General features: G+C 42.8%; 1 protein-coding gene across 2 annotated transcripts; it reads right to left on the bottom strand.

Moving 5' to 3' along the window:
- Positions 1-306: 306 nt before the first annotated feature.
- Positions 307-11,296, bottom strand: CISD1 (CDGSH iron sulfur domain 1). 2 transcript variants are annotated; one of them, XR_012056619.1, is made up of 3 exons: positions 10,771-11,188; positions 5,323-5,528; positions 307-2,282 (listed from the first exon to the last, which is right to left on the bottom strand). XR_012056619.1 is itself a non-coding variant. In NM_001197256.2 (3 exon segments), coding segments are annotated over 3 exon segments (327 nt in total). In that variant the 5' UTR covers positions 11,260-11,296; the 3' UTR covers positions 2,063-2,192.
- Positions 11,297-12,294: the final 998 nt, after the last annotated feature.

Here is a 12,294-nt window from a genome sequence, read left to right on the forward strand (position 1 = left end):
GGAATAAAAACTTCCCATGGGGCCCACTTCCCTGACGTCCAAACTCCCGGAAATATTTTATTGGCAAACTCCACAAAATAGTTTTATGACTTGGGACACTTATCTGAAACCTCAGGACTTCATTTCTCAGACTATTAACACTGAATTTCTATTCCTTCAGGAGCAGCAGCGCTTTCATGTTGACAGGAAAAGGACTCTCAGAAGGAAAATCCACTCCAGACACAGATTCATGACTACAGGAGCACTGTACAGCTCTACTGAAAGAAAGAGCATAGCCATGAGAACACAGACTTTACAACCTTGAGATTAAGATGAGCTCAAATGTGTATTTGACAAAAATACAGAAATATCCAGTGTCACGTTCTAATAATACAGAAGTTACTTTGCTTTGGATAAAATGTATTTGATAATTTAAGGTTAAAAGAACTTTCCATATGCAGTAGTACTCAGCAAAGTAAAAAATATCAAGTGTCTTTACACTCAAGACAGACAGAAAAGACAAACTGACGTATTTGACTGCAACTTCTTTCAAGTCAAGAGGTCTCTTGGACAGTAGTGCCCTTACTCTGACATTCCACTTTTCTCTACCTGTGCCTCCTTCTTTACATTCTGGTCCTCCTGCCCAAATCCAGACCAGCTGGCCAAGACCTCAGCCTCTGAAAACCCCACATAGAGACTATGCAAAAAAATCTTCAGTTTTAACCAGTTGTACCAACCACCCTTAAAAAAAAATAAAACAAACAGAACCTCTCCTGCCCTGATCATCTGAAGAATCCTTAAGGGTCCAGGCTAAAATGTCAGCTTCCTAACAAGGCCTTTAATGTAGCCCTGAGGTAGTTTCTGTCTGAGGACATTCAGAGCTCTCTTATGCAGGCCACAGTTACACTAATGGACTGGGTTTAGTACAAAATTGCCCCCTGCTGCCCCACTCTTTGGGTTTTGCTTTGTACTTACATGCATGTTAATAAATCAAAGCTATTTAAGGAAACCAACATGACAGCCATTAATGCAACCATGCCAAACAAGAAGACAAGTGCCATGGGTAAGGAGAGTAAGAGCTCTCTCTGTCTCATCCTTCCCTCCCTTCTTGTTTCTATCTGTTTTCAAAGCCTTACTTCATCCATGCCAGGGTTTTTTGGTAAGATCGGCTGAACCACATTAGCAGCCAGGGAGGCAGGAGTTAAGACACATAGAGCCTAAGGCCACATATTGAGAAAGGTATGCCTCCTCCTTTCTCAGTGGGAAAAGCTTTCCAGAACCAGCCAGTGCAATGGTGAAGCAGATGGTGATGACAGGTGGGGGTTTTAGTTTTTATTTTAGCTTCTGGAATTAATCAGCATAGCCACCTCACAGAAGCTTCCTGTGGTCTGGGGAAGTTGGCCTCACTGAAAGAATGCAAGTGAAACTAAGGCTTTCTCCAACAGCAATAACAAACCTGCCACCCACCCCTGCTCATCACTCTTGGAGCACTTTGTGTCATTCCACTCATCTGTTAAGAAATCTCTAGAGACCATTTCCCTAATCCTACTCTAAATACAGGTCTGCAGTTTGGATAGTGTTTTCTTGATACCAAATGGAAGTAGGGTCAAGTTTCAATGCTGCTGTAAAAATCAAAGGTGAAGTTGCCCTCTAGCCCCATCTTACTTTCAGCCTTTTCTGTTGTCTGTTCATAGCTAGCAATTTGAGTTTGTTCTTTTACAGAAGCCATACAGCACTGTAGTGTAACAGGACAAATGTGACACCTGTAAAAAATGCAGCACAATCAGAGATTAAGATGGCACTGTGATTTCTTCCCTGCCACTGCCTTTTACATGGATATCTATCCAGCTCTGTGACTTCAGAACCTCTCCAGGATTTTATTATCTACCTTTTGATACACATGTATTTGAAAATAATTTAATACCTATTTCCTGATGAAGTAGATTCTGTGCCTCATTTTAGTTTCACACTCAGTGAGAGGATACACACACTTCACAGGACAAAAAAATTTAAACCATGACTACTTAGTAAATTATGCACTGTAGTGATTGAAAGACAACAAGCACCAGAGAAAATGCACATGCTGAAGCTGATGTATATACTACATTGGGATGTCTTCAGTGATACGACAAAGAATTTGTGGGTTTCCCCCCCCAATTACAAGAGAACAGAGGATTTGTCAGACATTGATTCTGTAGCTTCTAGTGTCCACTCTACGCCTCCTTCCTCTTGATGATCAGAGGCCCAACGTTGTCGCCAGTTTCTTCGTTGTGCTTTGTGTGAGAGCCATCACACAGTGGGAACTGAAAAGAGAAAGAATAAACACATCTAAAGTACATCCAGAGTCAGGACTGAGAACCTAGGCTGAAAGTTTATTAGGCATCTTCTCATTAAATCCACTGAAACCACAGACCACAACTTTTATGCTAACATCTTAGATCTCCCTGAGTTTTGGCTGAAAGCTAGCTTTATCCTTATTAGTGTAGAGCAGACAAGAGGCTTGTTCTAAAAAAGCACACACCAAATTCCACTCTTTGGTGTTCCTGCCTCAGGTGAGCAGGAGAAAACTACAGCCTACTACTACCTGGAGTATCTTACTCTCAAACCTTGCCCCATGCCTCCTCAGTGCTGCCATCAAGAGCCACATCAGCTGAAAATAATTTGAATAAATATTTGTTCCATTAAAAAAACCCAAACAAACGCCACCCTAGAACAGGCTGGTCAGAGCAAGAATTACAGGGACTCCTTTAGCCAGCTCTAACTGCCCAGGTCCCAGATAACTACTGCTCCTGGGAAGCTCTTATCACATGGAAGAGCTGAAAGACATTCTGTGAGGCAGTAAGAGTGAGGCTGGATTCCATCACTTCTCGAGGATGCATTTTCAGGGCTACACCACCTCTGCACAGGAAACTCTAGAGATGATCACAGAAATCACACACTGGTATTTTGCATTCAGTTATAATTTCATTTGCTTAGAAGTAATGGGACTCCAAGTTGGGCATTGCTCAGCTTTTGCCTTTGCAACAGTACTATTCTCCTGCAGTACTGACACAGACAGTACCCAATGTTCCACTGATCTCAGTGTTTCTGCTTCAGTCACAGCCTTTGAAAAATATTAATACCCTACCACCCATGCTTCATTAGAATAAAAGATTTCAAAGTACTGCAAAAAACTAATACAATGAAATAATATACAGAGCTTTAAAAATAGCACCACCTTGTCTGTAGGATATTACTGGGGGGGAAGGAGAGACATGAGGTGTAGGGGTTTCTTCTGGCTTTTCACAGTAATGAAATGTCAAAACCTAAGACATGTGATATCTCTGAATAAAGAAACCTTGAATTCAGAGAATGCTCATGTAAGCTGCTTCATGGAGAAACCTTCTCATTCAATCAGTCATTTGTGACTCAATGAATAAGTAGTGACAGATACTTGGACAAAATCTCAGCAAAGAGGAAAGTATGTTACTGGGACATTGACCACCTTTCAACAGATGTTCCTGGGCTAGTTGTTTTCATATGCAACACCACAGTCCACTGGCCTTCACTGGTACAATGGCACAGCTTCCATCAGACATCAACATCTCACAAGCTCCAAGGAGACAACCCAAAGCCCAGCTCCAGCAACATCGTCACTCCAAATTTTCAAGCACCAAAAATGGTGGGATTCCTAGGTTCAGATAGCATGCAGACATCTTTAACAGCTACCAACAGTGACTGCACTGCATTCATCCCACTGGTCAGCTGGTCTCAGAACACTGGAGAGAGAACACTCAGAACAGCTCCTAGGGGCTGGTACACTGGACTTGAGCTCATGGAGAAACACCAAACCAAACACCACTTTCCCAGAGAACCTACTTGGTCACCTCGAAGACCAGATGCTGCATAGAAGGATATTGGGCCTGACACAATGTGTTCACCCCTGATTAAAAATAAAGCAAGCTAGCAGCAATAGTGGTCAAAGCTCAAACCCCAGGGGAATTGTACAGTGATCTGGACAGCTCAGCTGATTTCCCTTGACACTGAACATGTTTGGATTCTCTATCACTATTTCTGCTGATAGTCTGCAGCAGTATTCCTCAACCTACAGCCAGCAGAATCAGACACTACCTGCCATTTCTGTTTAGAAGATGGAAGCAGGAAAGCTGTTTAGGAAGCAGAAAGCACAAACACCAGGATTCAAGTAGGGTTTTTTCATTTCAGACTCTGGAAAGAATAAAGAAGACAAGCCCACCTCTACAAGACTATTTCAGCATCAAATCATAATCTTGTTTAATCCTTATCAATATCACACATTGTCACACAACGTCTAATTCAGGTACAAATGTGTAAGCTCCTGAAGTTACCTGCAAGGTAACAAAGTCAGATCTGACAACAGCAAGAACCCAAAGTTACAGCATTTGGAAATTGCTGAGTTTGGCCTGATGAGACCAACATCTAAGACTTCAGAAGTTGAGTATTCACCTCCCTGGAGGAGAGAGAGCTAAATTTCAATGCAGTTCTCTGGCTTTGAAGGTCTGTATTATTACAGTCTCCACACATTGGCACCTCCTAAAAAAGCTTTTAAATGTGCACCAGTGGTAAAGGGAAAGGATTAACTAAGCAATATGCTTTCTCTCATGACAGAACCCAGAACTACCTTTATAAATTATATACATCTCAGCTACATCAGGTGTCACACATCTTTAAGATCAGATTTAAATCTGGGGTACTGTTATTGACAGGCTAGGTTATCACTAGTTTAAGGCAATTGAACTAACTCAACTTCAAGTGCTAACAAGCTGGACCAATATTTAGGCCAGACTTTTAATTGCTCAAAGACAGAAGCTCAAAATTGCTCAAAAATAGAAGCTGAAAGTATGCCAAGTGTGATTGCACTGGCATACACCACGTACTACTAGCAAGCACTTTCTGACTAAGTTTCCAACTTTCGCCAAAAAGAGGTGCTTAAATCCTCACAGAGTGTGTTTCCTGAGCTCCTACTGCCAACAGGCCAATAGTTCTGGATAAGCCTCAGTATTAGCACAGGTAGCACACCAAATAGCATCTGTCATGCATGATCATGCTCCAGACAGTTGCTCACTTTTCAAGAGATTTTCTTCAGAGCTACAGAAACATTCTGTTCACTACTAGCACTGATCTGCAAGCTTTACTCTGAGCATCAGAACAAATGTGCATAATTCTACAGATTAGAATACTGCTATATCTCTGTGCAGAATTGTTTAGGTGAAAAGAGGTTAGTTTGCTCTAAATAAAGCAGTTTAAAAATAGTTTTGCTGAAAGATTTATTAATTTATGAACAATAAACATGAACAACACTGGGCCCACTCATTCTTCCCTTACCTTCTTAGACCTCCAACAACGACAGTATACAGCCTTGTCTCCCAGATCTTCCATATCAAAGGCATGGACTACCTTGGGGTTATCCTTCTGGATATGGGGATTCACCATTGCTTTGCAGCCTTTGTCTTTACAGAGAAATTTTTTGTAAGCTAGATATCCAAAAGCAGCTGCTCCAACAGCTACAGAGGCTGCAGCAATCCATTCAGCTAGAATAAAAGAAGAAAAAACAAGAGACAGTCAGGTTTTGACCACAACATTCTATTAAAACTATTCAGCAGTAAATGTTTTCATACTTGCAGCAACACTTCTTTACTTTCCAACAGATTTTTTTATTCTGTAGTAATAACTCCCTGCTTTAAAAGAGTATTTTCCTTTGACAGTCACCTAGTCAAAATGCTCTTTTCTATTGATCAGCTCTACTTCACCCAAGTCCTTTCCACACAAGGGTGAGAATAAACCTTGCGGAGTTTTCATGGTTTTGTTTTATTTTTTACTCTTCTACTTCACAAACCCTGATATTAACACCAGTTGTACATTGTTTCAAAGTTCAGCATATGAAACCAGGTGTAAGTAAAAAAACTGTGTTTGTTTCAGTTGCAAGAAAGTCACTAAAGAAGAACAGTCAGTGCCAACAACCCAAAATGAGGTTGCAACCCCCAAAAGGCAAGGGCACTGAGTAGCTTTTAATAAAATGCATCTTGTAACTAAAAAAACTAAAACCAGTTGTTTGGCAATGGGTAAATTATTAAATATACTACCACCAGTAATAAAAGCTATCTTAGCTTAAATCCCTAGTGTGGCATAGAAGAAAGAACAAGGATCCAAAAATATTATATTTAAGAGTCATAGCACATGTTTATTTTAACTAGATTAAGTCCTGAATATCTGCAAGACAGCTTTCATTTAAAAAATTCTCTTACCACCACTCCTCATCCTCATATTTCCTCCCTTTACCGATAAAATTTCTGCAGTCTTTGTTAGTACAATTCCATTCCTGCAAGAGGTTTTCCTACTTTTTTGTGGCTCTACTGTTTTCTCTCTGCTTCATGAAAATATGCTGGACTTGGCTCAAAGGTTCAGGTTGCAGCACCAGGTCCAGTTGTTTCCTCTCAGAGTAACATGTGGCTGCTCTTTGTTTGCTTTTTATCCAGCACTTCTACATAGGCACGTACTGCAAGTTCTGTTTACAGACAAATAAACAGGAATTTAAGTTTTAGCATATTTACAGAACTTAAAATTAGAACCGTCTCCAGTTGGGAATTTTTATCCTGTCCTTCTATGTTTCAATTTGATTTGTAAAATGCCAAGCCAGACGGCATCTGTGGGGTAAGAGACACCACTATGTCCAAGTCCAGAAGAAACAAAAACCTTTATTAGTTCTTGCTACTTTCCATGACCAACTGACTTGCTGTATTTCCTCTGTGAGCTTGGACTAAAAGTACCAAGGTTTCCTCTCCCTGTCCCACAGACTTTGCTAAAATCTCTATCAAGCCTTTTCCTCAGCTAAAACACTGTGTTAGCTCATAGGCACCACATTGATCCACAGGTGTCTGGCTGCAGCAATATGTGGAATTAAACAGCTGCCTGTACAGGGTCTGCTGCCCTGTAAGATCTGGAAAGACAGGCACTCTTCTAGAGTCTCACTAAAGGAGTAAAAGATGCAGAAATCATTCAGAGTTCATTTTCTTAGTAAATGACACAGAAGGGACAAACATATACTGATACCTCCCCTGCTGATCAATGACAAACCCCTCCTGTAACAGTAAAGTGATATTAAGATACAGAAAATCATCTTTAACATGGAAGAATTTAGGGCAGGCATGTTTTGCTGCTCCCCAACTTCTTAAACCAATAAAGGCCCCAGAGACCATGTTGTGAATGATGAGTTTTATATCCATACAGTGAGTTCTCACCCTTTATTCCCAAGAGTAATGCACTAATTTTGATAAAGAAGTAAGAAAATTTAAATTTAAAAAGGATTCTATGAAAATCTGCTTTAATTTAGCACAACAGCCCAAACTAATGAAAGAACAGCCACAGTTTAAATCCAAGACAGCAGCTGTCCCAAGAAAAGCCACTGCAGCACCCCTGCCCTGTCTCACTGGGCAGGGCTGTGGCAGGGAGGAGGAGCTCAGCAAGCTGGACCTGCTGGGTCTGACAACTTCGAAGTGACCCCTGATGAAATGCCAAGTGCAGCTACAACAGCACAGGCAAATCCAAGGGGCTGCTCATTGCTTTGGGGGAAGCAGCAATTGCAAGGATTGCCCAAGTGCTGCTGATGCACTGCCTGTAGTCCAAACCTTCACCTACGTTTTCAGTAAGTGATAAGGCCACGGGGGGACCATATCCATTTCCTTATGAAATTTATGGGAGTGACTTGAATGAAATTAGACCACAGGTGTTCTGTAACTGAAGCACCTTTTAAGGTACCACACCTTAAGGAAGCTTATCTTTACTTGTACCTATCCAAAAGTCCAAGACAACTTAGCAAACAAGAAGAGGGGGAAAAAATTGGGTAATATTTTTGTGACTCACTACAAGCAAGAGAAATCTGTACTAAAATTCAGCAGCACATTCAGAAGAGCTGTTCTGCACATCTGCAGCCAGCCCAGATCACTCTAACATCCCTTGGGCCATCCCCCGTAACTGTGCACAGCAGCTCCAGCTCAGCAAGCAGAGATCACAAACTAAATTGTCATCTCATCTTGCAGTGATCCTCTCCCAAGGGCCAGAGTCATCCTTCACACACAGGCAAGTTGTATATGTATCAACAGTTTCAGGTATTTTTTCTTATAAGAGAATAATGTATTTTCTACTGTTTTACCTTTTTTCCAGTAGTGGCTTCCCTGGAGCCACTTCACTTTTCCCCTTTCAGGATGGAAAATTATATCAATCAATAATGCATTAAATCCAAACATTTAAAGCAGTCTCATTCTTTAAACTCCAGAATTGCCTTAATAAATATAATGAAAATTTAGAAGAAATACTTCAATTTATTCAATAGACTCTCTGGTAAATATTCCTACAGGGTTTCAGAGGCAGTAAGTTTTGTCTTGTTTCACACACAGATCTGGAAAAGTTGGAACACCCATTTAATCTAACAAAGTTAGCCATAAAATGCATGTGGAAGAAGAACACTTTTATTTTTAAATACTCTGAACTGTTTCAAAAGACCTCTGGTGCCATTTCAACAGTTTGCTGCCAAAAATCCTAAGGTCATGCATGAGGCATCTGTTAACAGACTGACACTGATGTAGTGTGTCAAGGGGTTTTTATTTCTTCTAAAAAGCAGTAGGAGCAACTTTTGAGTTATTATTAAAGAACTCCAAATTCTGGTATAATACCAAACCACAGTGTTACAAGACAAGACAAAACAGGCCTGTGTAACATGGCAGAAAAAAAATTGGTTTTGTGTTTTAAGCACTAAACAATGGAAAAAAAATTTGGCTAGAACTCCATTAAAATTAACACACAAAGGAGAGAAGAGACAGCAAGAGAGATGGAAAGAAGGAAACAAATTCAAAGAATGAAGCCCCAGGAGAGCAGGCAGTGCACAGAAGTAAACAAAAAAAAAAAAAAAATCAGAGATGAGAATGGCAATAAGAGACTGATAGGGATTTATTCTCTTCTATATTCTTTGGACATATCCTAATGAAAGAGATTTAGATCGAAGTTTCTCCTCTCTTCTTCTTCCTCTAAATATCTAGAGCATTGCTCTGGATGTTTCCAGATCTACACTACAGAGAGTTTTTGAATCTGCTAGAGAGCTCTGAGACTATATCCACAGGAAAACACACATTTACCAACTGCTCTGAGAAGTGGACTAAGAAAGTGAAGTGGTCTTGCCACCACCAAGATCCTTGTTAAGAACCCAGATCAATTTACATTCCAGCAATATCAGCAATATGGGGGAGAGCTACACCCTGACAAAGTTAGTCCAAGACTGCCCTAAGAGGCAACAGTCAAGTTACCTCTGCTGCTCAGAAAATATTTACGTTATTCTAAAGTCACAGAGTAATAACATCTGACATGAAAAACTCTATGTCTTCAGAAGTACTTGTAACCTGAAAGCATTTTCTTGCCAATTTTGTTGCCAACGAAGGGACTGTTATTGTGCAAGAGTTGTTCATGACAGTCCAGTAGTGTCACTGCCCAAAACAAAAATCAATAATGGAGAAACACATGATTCTCACTTGCTGAAGAGTCACCCAGGATAACTGGATACACAAAAAACCTAACAGTAAAGTCAAGTCACTCAAGCTGACAAAATCACTTCTACCACTCCACAGCATTGACAAAAAATGAGATTATGACTGGCATGTTTAATTCACCAGAAGACATATGGCAAAGAGGCCACCTGAGGGAAGAAGATTGCTGGATTTCACCAAGCAGTAAAAGACTCCTCACCATGATCAGATCTGCGGTTGGTGTGGGGTCACACCTGCAACCACACCTCTCAAACCAAAAGCATTAGCTGTGCTACTCACTCCCTTCCAAAGGGCACACATGCACAGAAACAACTCCCCGCACTGCTACCACGAATGAAATCTCACAAAAATATGGTTAAGTTTCTGGTGTCTAGTTTTCAGTAGAGAATAAATTATTTTCAAAATTCATCAGCCTGGCTGAAGGAAGAAATGTTGCCTGCTAGTCACAAGGCATTGATCAAGTTTTATCTCTTCAGAAATCACAAAAACCTAATGCTGTCTCCTGCTAAACAGAGCACCCTCCAGACTAGTGCCATCAGCTGCTCCTATGCTTTTGTTAGAAAATAGGGATATTTTCAGTTTGTTTAAGAGCATATTCTTCTCCCACCTCCACACAGATTTTCTGCTTAATTCCCAATGTCTAGGAACTATTCAAATTCTTGCAAGATTATAAATGACAGCAAGCTGCCATTGGGAACACAACCTGATGCAAGGTATTACCAAGTGATTCTCAGTGATTTGATTATTTTAATAAGCATAACCTTCCACAACTATAGCCCATTTTAGACTAATGTGTTTTCCAGCATCCTCTGTACCAGCAATCTCCACCCTCCCCCACCCCTCAAAAAAAACCCCAAAAAACAAAAAAAAAAAAAAAAACAAAACCAAACAAAAAAAAAAAAAAAACAAAAAACAAAAAAACCCCCACAAAAACAAGGAAAAAAAAAAGCCAACACATCTGCCCGCTAAATTAAGGACATACACCATGAACAGCTTTGCAAGTGGAAACCAGTCATGCATGTGAAGCTAATTTTTTAGAGCAAATTAGATAATTCAGCTTTCTATTCTATCCTCCACCCGGCCTAACTCTTTCATCCTGTCCGGTTGTGCAACAGCATTTAAAACACACAACGCTACCTCAGGCAGGGTTCAAGTCAATCATTACACAGCGCGAATGTCACCGTTACCTCTACTGTACAGCAGCGGGCATTGAGAGCCAGACAAAACCTCCGAAATTTACCGGTTTCCCCGAAATTTTCACTCCAACAGGTGGAACACAAAAATAAAACAGTGGTGTCTGAAACGGACTGTCCCCACTACAGATAAAACCGGGAGCCCGCAGCGGGGGCCGAAGCTCGGCGCTGCGGGCCCTCACAGCTCTGCAGAGGGGCGGGACGGGGGCAGGGGGCCCCTCAGAGCTCCACGCGGCGTTCGCGCCTCGCCGGCCGCAGGAGCGGTTTGCTGAGGAGCGGATCCCGCCGGCCGCAGGAGGGGTTTGCTGAGGAGCGGATCCCACCGGCCGCCCCCAGCCCCACCGCACCCCGCGGGGCCGGGGCGGGCAGCCCGCCATCTTGTCCCGGGGGTCCGACGGGGCACGGGGCTCCAGGCGGAGCCGTCCCCACGAGGGGCGCTCCCCGTGCCGCCCGCCCCACCCCGCCCCTCCGACCCGCTCACACCTCCGGCTCCCGCCAGCCATACCCCTCACGGCGCTGTTCTGCCCCGGCCCCATCGCTGCTGCTCCCGCTCCGCACCGCGCACGCGCCGCTGCCCAAGATGGCCGCGGGGCCGCCCCTTAAAGGCCTCCCGGCAGGGAGAGGGGAGAGGCGGAGGTTACGCGGTGTGCGGGACGGCGCTGTGGGCGGGAGGGAGGAGCGGACGAGCGCTGTCACTGGCCTGACGCCCGGCGCAGGGCTCTCAGCGAGGCCTCTGCAGCTGTAACATGGGTGTTGTCACCCTGTGCGTCCTGCGCACACACACTGCTCGGCTCGGCGCGCCGCCGCCGTTCTCCTGTCAGTGACCAACAGCTCTGCAAAACGCTTAGAGCAGGTCGCTCTGTGACCCCTCTCCTCTGTAGTTGTGGAAAGATTAAGCGGAAAAGTGATATCCACCAAGTGACAGCCGCCTCAAACCCCATAAGCTTGGGTATTGATGTGAGAACTACTATACCTCAAAAAATTATTATCCAAGTTCTATACCTGGTTGAGGACTCGCTACTTTGAGACCTCGTTTATGGTTGGACCTTATAGCAAAGATGTGTGCTTATGTCTTTACAAAATGCTTCCGTGGGTGAGGGATGGAATAGTTTTAATGTCTTTGAAATGCGCCTTAATGTCTCTACCAACTTCAAGCCACAGGTTTGTTACAGAACCCAGACAGTCTGACTCTGAAACAAATGGGTTGGTACAAGCCCGAATTTCTGAACTTTGAGGGGAAATTACATATACGAGGGGGGAATATGTGCTAGGCTGTTCGGGAAGGCTGTACCTTCCTAGTACCTCAGCCGGTGAGGAAAGGAAGAGGGCAACGTGCAGCCAGGAGTTCAGGGTAAAAGGAGGCTGCACCCTTCCAAACCTTGAGAGAGAAAATCCTATGGGATGTGTGTCCCAGTGCACTCTACGTGATTGCTCCACACTGATTCGATCTTAAGAGGTCTCTTTCAACTTTAATAATTCTACGACCTGTTCAACAGACTTTTCAACCCACACATCTACTGCTTCTCTCACACACCATCACGAATATGACACACCTTTTCCCTGTATGCAGT

Source organism: Taeniopygia guttata, chromosome 6, assembly GCF_048771995.1.
Source record: "Taeniopygia guttata chromosome 6, bTaeGut7.mat, whole genome shotgun sequence".
NCBI lineage: Eukaryota > Metazoa > Chordata > Aves > Passeriformes > Estrildidae > Taeniopygia > Taeniopygia guttata.